Source organism: Siniperca chuatsi, linkage group LG19 (genome assembly GCF_020085105.1).
Source record: "Siniperca chuatsi isolate FFG_IHB_CAS linkage group LG19, ASM2008510v1, whole genome shotgun sequence".
Taxonomy (NCBI): Eukaryota; Metazoa; Chordata; class Actinopteri; order Centrarchiformes; family Sinipercidae; genus Siniperca; species Siniperca chuatsi.
In genome coordinates, this window is record NC_058060.1 from 14,696,593 (window position 1) to 14,714,438 (window position 17,846).

Genomic DNA, 17,846 nt, shown 5'->3' on the forward strand with positions numbered 1-17,846 from the left:
GCTTTGAAAGTGCAGGAAGTGTCAGACTCCACAACAATGTTAGATAGGAAATTACACGAAGAAAGGAAATGTCTAGATTATTTGTCCAGATCACTGATTACACCACATCTGTGATTTTTACTGTAGCTACAATATCAGTTGTGTTTTAATGGAATTAGCTTCGGATTTTAGTCACCTTAACTTGAATGGATAGTAGGATTTACTCCAGTTGTTTATGACTACAGATTAGGAACTACACTGACTGCGGCTGCGTGCAGAGCAGACAGGTCATCACTCCGTCCTCCGGCGGCCAGGTCAACCAGCTCCAGCTGGTCATTGTTAAAACCTACCTGAACGAGAACGGCTATGCTGTGTCGGGGAAGTGCGACCGCACCTGCAACACACTCATCCCTTTCCTCATCTTCCTCTTCATCGTCACTCTCATCACCGCCTGTGCCCAGCCCTCCGCCATCATCGTCACACTCAGGTAAAGAGGGACATGACTTCTGCCAATCATTGTCAGAGTTTAATGGCTGCCTTTTATTTGGATGCAGTGCAGTGAATCTGTATCATTTACATGCTGTTTCTCCTTTCTCAGGTCTGTTGATGAACAGGAAAGGCCGTTTGCTCTTGGGATGCAGTTTGTCTTGCTCCGAACTCTTGGTAAATTCCTGAATATTTGAACTTTGATCAATGGTAAACCTATTAGAACCGAGTGAAAACACTGTAATCCCTTGTCTATTGTATCTACTTTAAAGGTTAAAAGATTTTAAGGGCTAATTTAATGAAAGTAATGTACTTGTAATTCATTTGTCAATAATTAGACAGTAAATGGCCACCCGAGCAGTACAAGAATTCATGTAATTTTTATTGTTGAGGTTTTTCCACTTTTCTAACACTCTGTTTTCTGCGGCTCTAATTCTCTCTCTTGCCCTCGCCAACACCCTATAATTTTAAAGAGAGCAAGAATACAGCACTGTAGTGGACCTCTGTGAACATGTGTGGATAAGTGTAGAAAAGCCCTCAGGGTTAGTAAGCGCTGCCCTAACATGCCTCTGATCTGCTTGGTATGGCTGTGCGAACATAAAGCTGTCACATCACTTCAATTAAACCATCTCAAGATGTGTGTATGGGCGGCAGGAGGGAGTCTGTATTTGTGTGGTTATACAGTTAAACAGTTAGATCTAAAAATCTGAGTTATGACTTAATTATACAATCTGATGCAACAGCTCTGCAATACATTTTACATTCATAAAGTTACTAATGTTCCGTTTTTGTGGACTCTGTGCCAGAGAGGTGCTGATTCAGCACTAAAGTCATTTCATTTTTGAGGCCGTAGTTAATGGTGATGTTGTATTAGATTCATTACTTTGAATGGTGTTTGTCCACTTCAGTTAATGTACATGAAGAGATCTGACCTGCTTCTGATCTGCTTGAAATGGTGCCACCAAGTGGTAGAATGATGGTGCTACAATACAGTCAATCTACATTTAAGTGCTGCATCCCAATGTATTATATACAAATTGTCATATTTTAGTGTTTTTGCAGCAAATATATGACATTTATGTTCTTTACTGCGTTGTACTAACAGGCAATGATACAAGCGCTGGCAGATGCCAATCAAACTGACTAAAAACTGTAAACTTCACAGAGACAAAGCTTTCAAAAATTTTAACAGCACTATCAAAAATAAAGCATTTTTTTAGTATGGATATCCCATTTTTGGAGTATACTTAAAGCCCCTAAAAACTTGATTTCAAATCTGAAGTATTTTTCTATAAGATTAAATATTTATGACTAAATAAACAACAAACAAAGTAAGTTAAAGTTCAGGGGGAAAAAAATCTTTGACACTCAAAAACTCAGCTAATATGATTCATCAGGACTGTGTGTGTGTGGTTTGATCGGATTTGATTGACACTGCTGGCAACATAAGCAAACAGCCCTACAAATGCTGCTAAACTCTGATTGGTTCATGGAAATACATGACATAACCTTTTTCCAACTGAGCTTTGCCGCTTTAACTTTTTTGGGAAATGCAAAAACATGTGAAATAACCTAAACTGTTCTAAATTTGGCAGAAAATAGTATGTACATGTAGGACCCCATCACTCTTAATAAAAAGTTGATTGAGAAAATGGGTTTTCAGACCCTTTAAGTTTGTCAATTTACGCACTATATACTCAAAACCAGCTGAGAATTAGTATAGTTTGGAATTGGGACACAGCAAAGGTCTTGTTTACCAGATTTGAAGTTATCAATCACAAAATCTCTCTACTCCCTCAGCCTACATCCCCACACCCATCTACTTTGGTGCTGTGATCGACACCACCTGCATGCTGTGGCAGCAGGACTGCGGCGTGCACGGCTCATGCTGGGAGTACGACGTCACCTCGTTCCGCTTCGTCTACTTCGGCCTGGCCGCCAGCCTCAAATTCGTCGGCTTCATCTTCATCTTTCTCACCTGGTACTCGATCAAGCACAAGGAAGACCGGGCCGAGCACTGGCGCCAGCACCTGCCTCCGCTGGGCACCGTCAGCGAGCTCATCTGCCACGCTGGAGGCCAGAAAAGCCACGCACGCACCCGCTCCTGCCCCGTGTTCATCCCGCCTCGGCCCGACCCGCCCGCCGCCCTGCTGCTCAACCGTGGCCACAGCAGCCTCAGCTGCCCCGGCAACGCCCTCAAAGCAATAACCCCGCCCATCCTGTTGCCACATCATCACAGAGGCTCTGCCCATGTCTGAGAGCACACCAAGCCTCTCTCTGGGGTTCATCATGACATGTGCCTTCCTGTTTGTGTTTCTGCACTACACAGTGTCTGCTTTCCACCAATCAGACACCAGGCGGGGCTCCACAGCTGCTGTAGGACTGACAGGCAGAGATACAGGTGCGCCCACCATACTTAAAGGGCTGCTCATTATTGTTTATAATAACAGGAGACTGACAGATGTTCTTTTATTGTGAGCATATCATCAGCTGCAGCCACACACAGCATCCACACAGAAGGTCAGACTTCAAGGTTCGGACGATGTAAAGACGTCACATGGTGCTACTGTTAAAGGGCAGGGCATTAAAATCTCTGTACAGACAGATGAGTCATCATCAAAGCACAACTGACGAACCTGTACTATGCAAAATCCTATCTACAACTCCTCCCTTCTCTGTACTGTACAGCTCCCTCTGAATTCTGTACCTCTTTCTTCTTCCCTGCTCAATTCAGACATACCACCATGTTGTCGGTTCACAGTTTGCTGTGAACATATCAGCCTGTTCTACGTGTTCTCTTGTGTTGTTGTTTGCATCTTCAGAATTGACAAAAGTGGGATTTCTTTTCAATCCTGTCACTTCTTTTTTTTTTTCTTCCTTTTTTTTTCGTAACAGTGCCTCTCAGGCTGTCTCGGCCAGTCCAGTATACAAAGCTAGCTACCAGGGTAAATGCTAGCTACCGAAAAGCCAGTCACTGTCCTCTCAGTTGAGCAACAATATTCTGCTTTGTTGCCCTCAGCTTTTGTGTTTGAGAACAGTTGTCACAGAGCTCAAGGCATTGCGCCCGGTGGACGAAGTTTCTCGCCTTGGCAAGGTAACCATGTAGCTTAAAGCCGACAAGCATCAATTGTACAGTGTTAAATGACTTCTATGAAAGGTCAAGTCTTGTCAGCAAGAAATCTATATTTCATTACACATCACACTACTTTATTATTACAGTGTGTAATAATTAGCCAAACAGCAAAAAGGAAAAAAGAATAAGAAAGATAGCTCATCTCTGATCATGTGCTGAAGCTACTGTGTGTCCAAAAGATGTGATTGTACTTGAAACTGGAACTGTGATGGAGATTTAAGAAAATGTGTCAAAACTGCTGTTTTCTTAACAAATATGACTCATTTTTAAACACAACTTCTTCAAAGTAAAATGATTTGTATCTAATCTATTGCAAAGGTCAACAAATGAAAAGGGTGCATCATTTTGGCTTTGTATTGTAATGGCTTCTCCATTCTAATGGTCATTAGATGTACATAGTAGCTATCTAGTAGTCTAGGCTTTTAAAAAAGTAGTGCGCAAGCATGTAAAACAGTGAATGAACCTCCTTATCAGCAAGAGTAATCTGATGTTGATTTTTCAGTTCCTGGGTGTTTGGGGCCCTCTAGTGGACAGAGATAATTGCGTGAAGGCCTGTGAATGTTGCTGTTTTTCAGACCTACTGTACTATGAAATTCTTGGTTAAAAGGTTAATTATTAAACTTAATCACTGCACCAAATTTAGCACTCCAGTTTGCCAAAGATATGCCTGAGCAAAAAAGATGACCTGCTGTCTTTGACATGTATGCTGCAGGTCAGGTGACTTGTGCTCATGTCATTTTCTTAAGTATCATTATGGATTTACCTTCCTTTGAATAGGACAGGTAGTGTTTGCAGAGAAATAGGAGTGGTGGTAATCTGGCTATATATATATATATATATATATATATATATATAATCTCAAAAAGTGAACTTTTGCACATGTTTTGAAAATGTGCAAAAGATTCTGGGGGAGGGGGGGTATAAGTCTAATAAAGTTATTGTATTTTATATTCTGATCAGGTCGACTTCATTTTAGTTATTAAAAGTTTGCAAAGGAATGGAGAATCTGATGCAGTGAGTACATTTTAAAAGTTAACATTTTTGGCCAAGATTCATGGTGTTCTGCCAGGTAAAGATTATCACGTGGTAATGGCAGTGACTACTTTTTAGTATTATCGTGACTTAGTACCTCAAATTACATATTCATAAGTGATTCATCGTGTAACTACTGACAAAGCAAATTTAACATATTATAGAGCTCACAGATAGTTAGAAGCATATTTATGAACTAACCCATGACATTGTAGTTAAAAAGAAAAAAATAAGACTTAATGCTACAAAAAAAACAAACCGTGGATTTGTCTCGCGGTGCCTGAACAGTATTATTCACATGGGAAGGGTTGAGTTTATCATATGGGGAGGGAGTTGGGTTATTGCAATGTATTTTTTTCCTGTCAAGAGAACTACACAGTTAAATGCTGAAGTTATGCTACCCAGAATGCCCTTCTCTCCATCTGTAATGATTCTCTACCCTTCCTCTAGTGCTCCATATTTATCACATTTATTTGTATTTTTCAGTCTCAAAAAGGGAATAACAATGTAGGATTATTGATCAGATCCTCTGCTAACATGACTGGAGAGCCAAACGTGATCCTCGCTGAGTCGTCTTACAATGAAATATTTATTCCATTCACCTAACGTTATGGCTGCTTATGAAATTCTGTTCTGATAAAATACCAAATGTTGAGTAAAAATGTGTTTAAATAGATTAAAAGTTTTGTCTTATACTTTGCAGACTCTTAAGCTTTTATTTGACTCCATTGCTAGGCAGAGCAGTTATATTTAATATTACCTGGTTTCAGGAATATTAACTATTTTTTATCAGAATAAAAAATAGTTTCTTACAAAAGCAATAAGCTCAAGGCCATGTTTCACAGTGATTTAACAGCTACGTATTTTGTGGATTCTGTCAAAAATTGTTTCACAAAACCATCTCCCCCCAACGATGAGGTGACGTGAACCAAACAGTGTGCTCTTTGCAGGGAAGGCTAGAGAATCATCCAGTAATGCCACACAGATCATTAGACGCAGTAAATGCAGGGATGTCTGCCTTTACTGTACTACTGGACTACTACTGACAGACGACTTCAGGTTGACTGTAGATTTGCTGTAACACATTTCCCTTTTATCAGTATTTGAACTGAAAGTGAATTTCCTGGACAGAACAGAAGCTGAATTGATGTTTGTGAACACTTGGTTTACAAATGCCTTGAATACTTGATATTTGTCATTAAAAAACAGAAAAATTGACTTGGCTGATTGAATTATTGCAGAGTATTGTTCATAGAGGCATGCGGTGGGACAACACGTCAGGCCAAAACATCACCAGGAAGGTTGAAATGGTTTATTTCTGAACAGCTTTACGGCTTTCTGAAACCAGACTTGTTCTAACACTTGTACACACACTGTCAAGAAAGATAAGGACAGCATCAGGTTTTTTGAAGAACCAGTTTTCTAACATCTGTTGTTCTTGTGAAGCACCAACACTACAACCAACAGCAGAGATGAACTACTGGCAGAAAGGTTACACATTTTGCCATCAATGACCCTGGAATACTTATCTTTATGGCATGTGTGCAGAGTATTTTACTGACTGTTACAGCTTTGTCTATGACAGTATGAGTGTGCTGTTTGAAGGGACTATACAGTTACATTCAAATGACTTGGCCATGTGCAACACTAGACTCTGGATTATCAAAGCACTACATACACATCGTTAATTGGTGACATTTCCAAAAAAAAGTTACACACTGAATATTTTCTAACCCCTGGTGATCGTGTAAGCATTTGCTTGTGATTAGTAAGTATATTTTTACTCAAGTTAAAAATAAAATGCTGTGACTAGTGACAAATGTGCAAAGTCAGACCTGGTGCAGTGGTGCAACTAATCAGTAAATAGTGAGCTATCAGATGTGTTTGCTGCGGCTGGATAATTCAGATGTTAAGCCGTCAGTATATTAACTGACTGTTAAACTGTCCCATGATTGTCGAAACTGTCTGATACTATTAATGCCATACGGAGGTAAAAATATTCCCCTATAGGAAATTTTTAAAATCATTTGTGAAACAGATGTGTATTTGTTAATTCTGTAACTTTTTCAGAAGTGACAATCCAGTCTCAGTTTTAAAAAGTAGTCAAATAATAATTTCATAAAATCTGATTTTACAATGGACACTAATTTCATATCCACAATCAGTAGAGGGCGAAGGTCAATGTGGAAAAGTTCAAAAGTGCATTTGGGGTCAGATTTTGCCTTTATGTATATAGTGAGTGGGTACTGTTCTGATGAAGCATCCTGTGATGGGGCAGGTTTATGACTAATAGATTCTTTAAAGACTGGAGTGTACCTAAAGCTGACTAATGCTAACTACTCATTCAGATGTAGAAATGGTTTCACCACTCACACTTGTTTTTCATAAAAACATATTAAAAACATCCATGGTGTTATCCATATGGAATTAATCTTTTTTTTTTAATCCCAACACTTAAGTGTAGCTGCATTAAGGCTTTTTCTTTTCTAAATATATATTTGAAAAAAAAAACCCCAACATAACACTGTTTACTAAATGTAGGCACCTTTAAAAAAATAAACAATAACTTTAATACTCATTATACAACTCTGACTGACTGAGGTGGCATCACTAGCCATTGCTCTTGGCAAGCTCATCTCCCAATCACTGTGTCTCTATGGCGACCAGCAGCTCATTGGCTGGCTGGCCAGCGCATTCGTCTGCCTCAGAGGGTCTGATTGGAGGGTTGAGGCAGAGAGGTTGAGGCACCGCTGCCCTCATAGTCCAAGGTGAGGGGCAGCACCTCTAGTACCAACCCGACACTCTGTGGGGTGCTAGTCTGTGTGGTGGGGGGGCTCCCGGTGGTGCTGGCCTGCACCTTGGGTCTCAGTGTCTGTGGGGAGAAAGGGAGGTAGCCTTGGGCTTGGAAAATGTCCTCCTCTTCTTCGAGGTCTAGGCCAAGGCCAAGACCATGAGGGCTGGTTTCCTCTCCGTGGCCCAGGCCAGGCTCCAGCTGGGCCTGCAGGCTGTTGTGAGTACCCAGCAGGTTGTCGTGTCGTGTCTCCAGCTCCGTCAGTCCGTTCCCGCTAAATGTCCCTCCTTCTATCTCCTCCAGCTGCTGCGCCCACATGTCGCTCTGAAAGATAATCCTGTCTCTTCTTGGACCTGATGATGATAGTGACACCGGTGATGCTGACATAACAAACACCCCAGGTCTGTTTATAAGCCTCTCAGGAAGGTCGTTGACAACAGATTCCAGTTTCCTTTCCAGTGTTGGCCTGGGTGTGGGTGGTGCTGATGGCGTTTTGCTGGGGGCGGGGGTGGTGAGGAGAACCTCTGTGGCCAGGCCCGGCCAGACTTCGCTGGCTGAGGCCAACTCTTCTCCGCTGCTCTCTTCAAGGCCTCCACCCCCGGCCCCGGAGCCCAGCTCTGGCAGGGTGGAGTTGTCGTGGGTTCGGTTGAATTTGTTAAAAACGTGTCGCAGTGCAAACATATTATCTACATCCTTCTGAAAGTTGACCCAGTTTTCTGGGCTGGGGCTGTAGTCAGGCCTACATTCATAAAGGCTTTCGTTTATGCTATACAGATCCTCCAGTCCCTGCCAGTTCACCTCCTCGTCTGTCAAGTTGGGTAGCTTAACCCTGTCGTCCGTCCCATATTGGCTGTGTGCTGCCAAAAAGAAAGAAACAGAAGACTGTAAGGATGTGAACGAATAGGGAGCTCTTTTCAAGTTTACTCAGACACCATGCAGTCATGCCCAGCCCCCGGCTCTCACTATAGCAGCCAGCTCCATGGGGTTTGAAGCCCCATGCAACACGCACAAATTCACATACACACATCAAAGCAGCATAAGATAAATTAGATAAACACAGCACCCACACTAAGCTCAAGCCATGAGTAGTGCAAACACATGCTGCCTTAGAAATTCACATTAGAAAGACAGACTGAAAATAAATATATTTAATGATCCATCATGATAGACATACTGCCATAACATACTGAGCTGCACAAGAAAAATGTAATGGCATAGTTAATGATAGGCCTGGACTGGGTTGAAATGCAAAGTCAGGCAACCTGGAATAAAAGAACTTAACAGCAGAGGAAACAAAAAGGTGACCAACAAAACAAAAAGATGCTCAGGAAAAAAAGAAAAGAAAATGAGCTTGCTGCTGAATGGTGTAGCCAAAGGAAATAAATAACAGAATTCAAAACACTGAGAAAAAGAGGCAAATAAAAGAACATTGCAGCAAAAGGCTAAAACAGAGTTTGGCTCAGTTTGATGGCTGCAAGTAAAAACTGAGGGAAAAAAGTATCAGTGCCACTTTAGGCTGGCTTTCCGTGTGAGATCAGCTTTCTTGTAACTACTTGCCACTAGAGAATGGAGATGGTTTGACATTGGCTTAGGGACTCACAGGAAGGAGAGGCTTGGTCTCCTCTTAGACCACTTTCGATGCTGCTGTTGCCTGGTAAGCAGGTGCCAGAAACAGAGGTCAAAAGGGCAGAGGTCAGTGGGAGGACAGAGAGGTCACAGCAACTCAAGTGTCCACTCTACCACATGCTAATGGCCATGAGCAAATATGAGCGGTATCTGAATGCAATGTTACAATGGAACACTAATGTGATGATGACCGTTTATTTGTGGATATGGCTGACATGGAGGGTGATATTAAAGGAATACTTCGACATTTTGGAGGGAAATTTGCTTATTCGCTTTCTTTCTGAGAGTGAGATGAGAAGATTAATACCACTCTCATATCTGTCCATTAAATATATGTATGAAGCTACAGCCAGGAGACAGTTAGCTTAGCTTAGCATAAAGACTGTAAGCAGGGGGAAAACAGCTAGCCCGACTCCCCTGTAAAACCGCAAATTGTTGGTTTTACACTACAGTTTTTGTACGGACTAAAAAAAAGCAAGACCTAATATGTTAATCAGCTTTATTAGCTTTCGAGGTTCTCCCTAGCAGATTTCTTTCGCCTTTGGACAGAGCCAGGCTAAGCTAACCAGTTGTTGGCTGAAGCTTCATATTTAGCGTACAAACGTAAGAGAAGTATCGATCTTCTCATCAGACTACTGGCAAGAAAGTGAATATGTTTATTTCCCAAAATGTCGGACTACTCCTTTAAGCTTTAATGTAGAGTGTGATGCATGATGGGGATGACACAGTATCATGCATTGTCATTCACGTGCACTTGATGCTTGGGTGGGTCTCAAGTAGAAGCACATATTCAGCACCTCCCTATATGACTTCTTAATTCTTATTTAGCCATGCTATTGTAAGAATAGCTACAAAAGGATCAACTTTGAGTCTATATTTTAACACGGGCAACTACTATAAATGTTGCACTCTCAAGCAAAGGTGTGAAAATATGCGGCAGAGAATATCTGAACGGCTGATTATATGTTTGAATAGCTGCAGACTGACATTGCACAGCAGATAAAAGTGAAGACAGATTGTGCGCACAAAGGTGACAACAAATGAAGCTGCTTTAATGAGAAAAAAAACATCATCTGTTATGATTTGTTAGCATGCCCCCAGCATGCAGCCACAGATTAAGCGCCATCACTCCATGGATGGATGTATTAGTGGGAATGAAGCAAATTCGGCCCATGCAGGTGTTAAAGAAAAAGCCACTGAAGAGAAACAAAAATTTGTGGATACCTGTGTGGCTCATAGCTTCCTCCATCTTTACCTCCTGATCAGAAAAATAAAAGCAATCGATTGTTAAATCTTTTTGATTCAAGGAGATATGGGAGGGAAAAAATAGATCATTCACACTGAAGATGTCTTCATGCACAGCTGCTACTCCCTATGGAGAAATGCAATTATTGGATGATCAGAATGAGAAAGGGAGGAATGAGGAGAGAGAGAAAGGTCATATGATTGGGCTGGATGGAGAGATGAGGACTGATCAGAATTGAGTGGTTTGTGAGGTGTAGAGTTCAACAGGGTTTCCCCTTCAAAGCAAAATACACAAGGTTATCCAGTAAGGTGTTAATGAGTCACACTCCGTAAATAGATGCATGTAACTGCAAGATCCATTTCACTGGACCAGTTCAATTTTAATAATCTATTCCTCCAACAAAAACATCACTTGATGTAACCACAACAGCAATTTCATTGGTTCACGACGCTGACATCATACCCGAGCAAGGGCAGCCAGTGCAAGTAAGAGATTTTAGGCTGCTATGTGACATGTGTTGGCATGTGTCTGACAAGTCCAGCGTGCCAGCACTGAAACACAATCAGTTTTCTCAGAGCAGCTTGGCCGCTCCAGTGCTCCACTCTCCAGCTGGTAATTACAGACATTAAGTTTTTATCCTCAGGACATAAACAACGCAGTCAGCTCATGCCACACACGAACGCTACAGGCTTTGGACATCACAACGTTACTTATTAGCCACCTCCGTCGCTGGGATGTCTGCTCTGTAAGGATGCTTGGACCATGTGGTGGTAGTAAAAAACATACTGTGGCTGATTATAGCAGTGATGCATGACAGGCTCAAATAAAATGACAGCCTCAATTGCCGTGATGACAGCATCCTCCAAATAATATCTCTCACACTCAGTGAGTCACAAAGGGGATGATGGCCAGGACGTACATAACATGGCCTTATTTTTACTGTAAAGTACTATAATTCAAATCGCTAGAACTCAGTATATGTAAACGGGGAAAATATTCCAGCAGAGTGGAAGATCCTGGGCTGAGAGAGAGAGAGAGAGAGAGTATGAGAGTCAGAGTATGTGTGCGTGTCATCATGAAAAAAAACATTGAACACACATCAACAGAGGACACACAAGACTGTGTGTGATGAAACCTGGACCTCCACCTGAAATTTCAGCTTACGTCACTGAGTGGATCATCCCCAAACACATGCAGCATGCAGATATGTACAAACACACACACCACTGAGACTGAAACAGACCTGAAGCACAGCAGAAGACTAGACTGAAATTTATGAAGTATCACTATTACCATACAGTCACTCATATTACTATTTCAGCATTAAGTGTTCTTTTAACTCTACTAATTCAAATTATCATCCATTCACTTCACTCTAATTCTTCTGTGTGTAAAATCTGTTTCAGTCATTGTTGGCACACCAACTACCACTAAACCCAGTGTAACAGTCCATATTTCCAATCATTTTAGGACAGGTAGTTAGGAACAATAAACAGGCTGAAAGTGAGCATTTTTACCTGCATCCAAGCCTTTTGGACGAGGGTTACACTGCTTGTAACCTTGACAACTCCTCATCTCCATCAGCTGGGCATGGAGAGTGTTCAGTACCTCCCGATCAACTGCATACACGGCGTTTGTCAGCTACACAGGTAAAACAAACAGAAATTTTGTTTTTGCGTCATGATGTTATATTTGCATGTTTATCCGTCTCCAAGAAAGGGCACGATGAAATTGCATGTCACTGTTCACACATAGAAACCTTCAAAATTACTAACAACAAAATTACTGGTTCTATACTGCAGAGATCAATGAAAATGGTTCGAGAGATACAGACAGGAAGCACAGCTGAATGACTGTAGGCAGATGTTCACCCACCTGGTACGGGTCACTGTTGAGGTCAAAGTACTCCAGGAAGCCAGTGGAGAACTCACAGAACAGCGTGTTGTGGGTCTCGTTGATGGTTCTCAGGCACCAGTAGGTGTTGTTGTTGGAGCTGGTGCATGCACAGAATCCACCCACTAGACAGTAATCGAGATTAATTGTAGTCATGTCTACTACAACTACTAACAAATATCTTAACAGAGCTTACAAATAATTAATTTTTCATTTGATGTGTGTGAGAATTAATGAAGAAATGGCAGAAGTGTAGACACTAGAAAAAGCAGCCTACATTTTACACAAGTGTATTAGAAATGCCACCATTTTTCCTAATAACAATGTGTTTCTGGTTGTTTTTCTTGATTCAACAATGTTGATATACATACATGACCAGAGGGGAGCAGTCTGCCAGTGGTCATTGTTATGTGTGAAGCAAGTGAGGCCAGGCAGGCTGCAGTCGTCTCCCTTCCTCTGCCGCTTCTTCTCCTTCCTTTCCTTCTTCCTCCGCCGGATCTCATTGTACAACTGGGTCTTCTCGTCTATTTCCTGCGCAGCCTCCCTGTCAGAGAGAAAACGTGAGAGAATTACAAAACAGTGATGCAAAGATGACATCAGCCCATACCCTTTCTAATGCCAGTAACCGCAGTGGTGGAGGATCTGGAGGGGACTTCCAGAAGGCATCGCCGATGCCAGGATGTGACAGTCTGTTTACTTTCATGTTTAAGCTCTCACTATGTCCAATTTTCTCTGGGATGACATTCTAGCCACTGTCCCCTCTTCCTCCCCGCCTGAACATAGAACAGGCACTGCAAAAAAACAGCTGCTTTGTATTGGCATAATCTGTTCCCAATGTTTCCTGGTGCAAGTTGATCACTGTGTTTTGAGAGATTGACCGATTTCCCCTCTGTTGAGTCATTCTATCTTTCCATGCAACTCAATCACTTCCAGACACACACACACACACACACACATAAAATAGGTCCCTGGCCATACATCTGCTTTTTCATTTAAACTCCATTCAGGGATCAAACACTGAATGAAAATGTCTAGATAACATGCTTCCTTTTAGAAACTCATTTGTGTTTTAGGGCCACAAACATCATCAACACATCACAGTACACATACAAAACACACACATGCTGGACTGATCATCTGGGATCTACAAAGTCATCTAAATAAAGGTGAGCTTTATGCTTAAACCTGACATGCAGTGACCATGCAGATATTCAGCAACAAGGACAGCAATGTACAGTCAAACAGCATCATGATATACAATATTTTCACATTTGATGAGTTGCAAGTCATGGTCAGTATTAATTAATAAGGAAAAGGGTGACTCTAAATTGGGCAAACCCATAATTAAAGGGGAAGAGAAACTCACTTAAATGGATGGAGTTGATCATTCCTGCTCTTCAATCTCTCTGCCTTGTTTCTGTCTCCTTTGCTATAATAGCTGGTTTTATAAACAGAGAAAGAGACTAAGGACCAGACAGAAAACTTTTTTTAGGTGTGGACTACAAAAGGGTTTTGCATCAGGCCTAAAACAAATTATAGATACCTTGCATTCGGTATGGAAATAACATCAAAGAGAGAAAGGTATTTTTGAGGTCAAATTTAAATGACTGACCTCTTCTTTCCACAGTCGCACTCATCTGGTCGTGTTCTCTTCAGATGGCCTCTTACTTCCCGAAGGTTTTTGATTTTGTCTTGAAGTGCTTCAATCTGGAATTAAACATGCAACAAATACTATCTGTTATCTTTTATCTATTATGACAAATCCTTGACCACTGACAAAATGAGTAGCCTGGAGAAGGTGTGTGTGAGAGTGCCAGTCTGAGCTTCTGAGCTTAGTACACTCACCTCCTGGTCCACATAGCTCTTATGGTCTTTCCAGGCTCTGGAGGACTGGTAGATTTCTCTTTCACAATGGACACTGTCATTCATCAAGATAAAACACCTGAAACAAAGAAAAAAAAACATCATACACTGCTCCTTTTACAGACATACAGTATATATGCATCAGAGAAGTGAAGTCATTATTGAGACACCCTTCAAATATTAAGGGAGGCTGCCTTCTTACTTGTGGGTAACTTTAACAGAGTGTGGGTATCCCACAGCGTTGGTATCATCTGCCAGCATTTCCTCTGAACCGTCATCTGACCCCAAATCAAACTCTGGGTCCTCTGGGTTGTGGTGACGCTTTGAGATGATGCGGCGGCGGACAGCTGACTGATCGTCTGCTTGAAGGTCAATGTCATATATCTGACCTTCAAACTCAACAGACAGAGACCTGGTCGGCCGCGTGTGGACAAAACGTGGCCGATAACCTATTTAAAGAAAAAAAAAAACAAAAAAAACAATGCTTTTCTGCTACCATTTTACTAATTTAGTTTACTTGTTTGATGATAACTCCTTATTTCAGTTTTCCTGATTAATCAAACCTCAATGTCCAACTCTGACTGTTCATACTTCAGTTGCAACTTTTCTAAGCAACACTAGAGGGCATCAAACCATTCAAAACCATAATCTCAACAGCACACACCCGGCAACATCCACAGAACAAATTGCAGGACTTGTTGCAGAATGTTTGCCTTTTCCTGTTCCGCATCTGTCTCCCTTTAGAGCATAAATAATCCATTACAGGAAATCAAGCCTTGAGCCTTTGCAGACGTCTTTTTCTCCAACTGGTATTGAGAGACAGACATCAATACAATGTAATAAGTTGGATGTTATATGAGGCAGTATTCTCCATGCCAGATCCTGTTGAACTGTAATAACCACAATAATCCTATGCACACACCATCCTCCATCACTTTAAATGACTTTACATTCTTATACAATATTAGATGAAGAAATACCAGGTTCATGTATACTCACGCTGGCCTGATGAGGCAGAAAACTGTCGGTGGGAGCGGCGGTCTGTTCTGAGGGGTTTAAAGACAGCGTCCCCACAGTCACAGCCCCTCTCTCTGTCATAATTGCTGCGGGGCTTCAGGCTGCGAGCCCTCTTCCTGGAGCCTTCCTTCGAACCACCTTTACACTTCTGTATCCTCCACTTCCCTGTGATCTCCTCCACACAATGCCATTTCTGTTGACAACAACAAAAGCAGAAATAAACAGGGAGAAATAATGTTCCCTCAAGTTTTCGCTCTTCTAACTTAATTTCTATGTGTAGATTCCTATAAATTAGAACAAACCAAAGTGTCCTTGATCTAAGTTTCCATGTTACATAGATTTTTGGGCATAGCGAATAAGCCCTATAGATGTTAACAATATGAAAAACTTAGACAAAGCCTCTGTTTTGCTGTGATTTTAGAAACTCCTTGAGAAACTCATGCTTGTGGTAAATATATCTCAAATCTCAGCCTGTGGGAAAGAATGGTATCCAAAAGCAGCAGGAAAGATAAACCAAAACAACCACATGAGATGAATTGGGTCTGCCTGGTGTCTAGAAAATAAAGTGGAAACCCCTATCACTCTCACACTGGGTATGTCTGTGCCAAGTGCGTCACCAGTGTAACTGCGTAAATACATATCCACGCACTTGCCTACATCCTTTCTCAACATCCATTCCTACTAGGAAAAGAAGGTTGAGGCTAATTGCTATGAGTAGTACTGCCAGTTAGGTCTCGTATAAATGGAAGAGACACATCTGCAGTGCGCAGTGCAGATGATCAGTGGTGAGTGTGGGAACAAGGGTCCAAACAAAGGGCCATAAGACAGATCAGGTTTCTTTTGGAAGGCTCATATAGTGCCGAAGAGCTTACGGGCCCAACAGAGCTGTTATATCAGCATCAGACAAGACGCAAGGAGAAGAAAGAGAGAGAGACGTATTGTCACTCAGGGATTTCTTTATCCTTCTCCCTTGCCCTCCCTCCTGTGAGAGCTTTTAAGGCACAACAGTACGATTGCAGCAGAGATGGATGAGAAACTGAAGAGGAAGGGAGTGGTTAGTTAGGAGCAGACATGGATGACCATGCAAGCATGAGAGCATGAAACATGAGCAGTAAGTGGAAGATCCAAAGTACCATAAGTCACTCACACTGTCATGTACCCCCAAAAACCTACAGTAACAGAGGTTTCTCTACGTCCCTGTTGAGTAAATCTGGTGTACCCACAACAAACCAATACCATTATCACATGATCGATTGCAAAGGACCACAACAGCTCTGTGACAAAAACACAACAGAGGCTGTGCTCTTAGAAAAATCTGGTCTGTCTGAACCAAGAGCATGTGGTCATATTCAAAAGGCAGTAACTTTTAAGGCTTTTCAAAAACAAAACTTCTCTCATTCCAACCTAAATCAGGCCTCAGGACTGAGGTTTAATGTCCTTGTTGAAGACCACTTTAACTATTTCAGTACAATGCTTCAGTTTGAGCCAAGGTTTTTTTTTATGTGACACTGTTGTGAGTTGGCATTTAAAGGCATAAAATATACAGTTGACCAAATATATCCTGATATTGATATTGACACTCTTTATTCAGCTTTTCCTGTGTGCATGTAAACAACAGAAGAGGAGCTGGAATAAGAGAGATTAGAACAAAATGAAGAGGAGAGATGAAGCACTTGCCTGCTGTGTGTAAGTACCATTTCCCCTGTAATTTTGTAAGAAACACTCCACAGGCTCTCAGGCTGCTCACTGGGAGGCCGTGTTAAATCATGCCAGACGGGCCATCTATGATCAAATCTTATCCTTCATGCTATGCAGCTACATATTACGATGCATACTGTAAATGATTACAGCTACAAGAAGACACATTTCTACACATAATTGGCACACTATTACAGGTGCACACACACAGACACAAACACACACACACAGTACCCACCCTCTCACATGCATTCACATGACAACACACACTGCTGAGCTCAACTAGAATTGCTCCATTGCTGTCTTTAATAACTGATTGTTACATACACACATTTATGTGACCATAAACTGGATCTGGATTGCATTAGTGTCCCTCAGAAACTCTGCCACTCTGTCATTTAACGCTACCTGAAACTTGTAGCAATTTGTATTGTTCTGGTCTGTGTGCTCTGTAGCACTTGGTTGTTGGTTTGCCAGAACATTAATGGGCACAGATGAAAGAGGAGTAACAACAAATAAATGCACCACAAAACAGTGCAAAAGGGTCCAATTATGAACCAACTGATGTACTGTAAATGGCTATTTCACTTGTGGCTCTGTGGAATAGTTCAACAGGCAGCATGGAGGTCACTTCAGGAGTTGTACTCTTTACTGTTAGAAAAAAACTGAAGAAACTTTCCTTAGTGGATATCAGGCAAACTCATTTCTGCTCACAAAGGTTTGCAGAAATAAACTGTCCACTTGTGTGCACATGGGTGTGTTTGTTTTACCTGTCCAGGCTGTTCGCAGGGTGTCTGGAATTCGGCCTGCTGGCAAGTCTCTTTGACCTTCTTGTACTTGGGAAGGCTGTTGGTGTGCTGAGTGTTCACTGAGTCATCCTTCTTTCTCAGGATCTTTCTGCACAACACAAGTAAACATAATTAAGAAGAAATCAGAATCAACAAACTTACTTACTCAGGGAGTCAATATACTGTTAAACTATTAAAGTATTACTGAACTTAAGTTAAGTAAGAGTTTCCTGTTTTTTACTTTCTGTCACGGCCAGTCCTGGGTGCTTCGCATGGTCATGGCCAATGAATGGG

At 41.6% G+C, this 17,846-nt stretch overlaps 2 protein-coding genes across 13 annotated transcripts in view; one reads left to right on the plus strand and one right to left on the minus strand.

Moving 5' to 3' along the window:
• The window catches only part of LOC122866341 (solute carrier organic anion transporter family member 5A1), a 40,599-nt gene extending 34,751 nt beyond the window's left edge, over nt 1–5,848 (plus strand). Inside the window, exons 8-10 of the mRNA XM_044175861.1 lie at nt 225–466; nt 578–642; nt 2,266–5,848. Coding sequence (XP_044031796.1) covers nt 225–466; nt 578–642; nt 2,266–2,723 — 765 coding nt within the window. The 3' untranslated portion in view covers nt 2,724–5,848. The remainder of the gene's footprint in view (nt 1–224; nt 467–577; nt 643–2,265) is intronic.
• Nucleotides 5,849–5,927: 79 nt separating this feature from the next.
• The window catches only part of sulf1 (sulfatase 1), an 85,339-nt gene continuing 73,420 nt past the window's right edge, over nt 5,928–17,846 (minus strand). For 9 of the 12 annotated variants that reach the window (XM_044175851.1, XM_044175856.1, XM_044175850.1 and 6 more), the window contains 10 exons: nt 17,535–17,661; nt 15,049–15,259; nt 14,252–14,498; nt 14,032–14,128; nt 13,799–13,893; nt 13,553–13,624; nt 12,558–12,730; nt 12,169–12,311; nt 11,811–11,934; nt 5,928–8,278 (listed from right to left, as the gene is read on the minus strand). In XM_044175851.1, coding sequence (XP_044031786.1) covers nt 7,335–8,278; nt 11,811–11,934; nt 12,169–12,311; nt 12,558–12,730; nt 13,553–13,624; nt 13,799–13,893; nt 14,032–14,128; nt 14,252–14,498; nt 15,049–15,259; nt 17,535–17,661 — 2,233 coding nt within the window. In that variant the 3' untranslated portion in view covers nt 5,928–7,334. Of the gene's footprint in view, nt 8,279–9,021; nt 9,073–10,271; nt 10,306–11,810; nt 11,935–12,168; nt 12,312–12,557; nt 12,731–13,552; nt 13,625–13,798; nt 13,894–14,031; nt 14,129–14,251; nt 14,499–15,048; nt 15,260–17,534; nt 17,662–17,846 lie in introns of all 12 variants that reach the window. The other 3 variants (XM_044175859.1, XM_044175860.1, XM_044175853.1) reach the window with 3 other exon arrangements.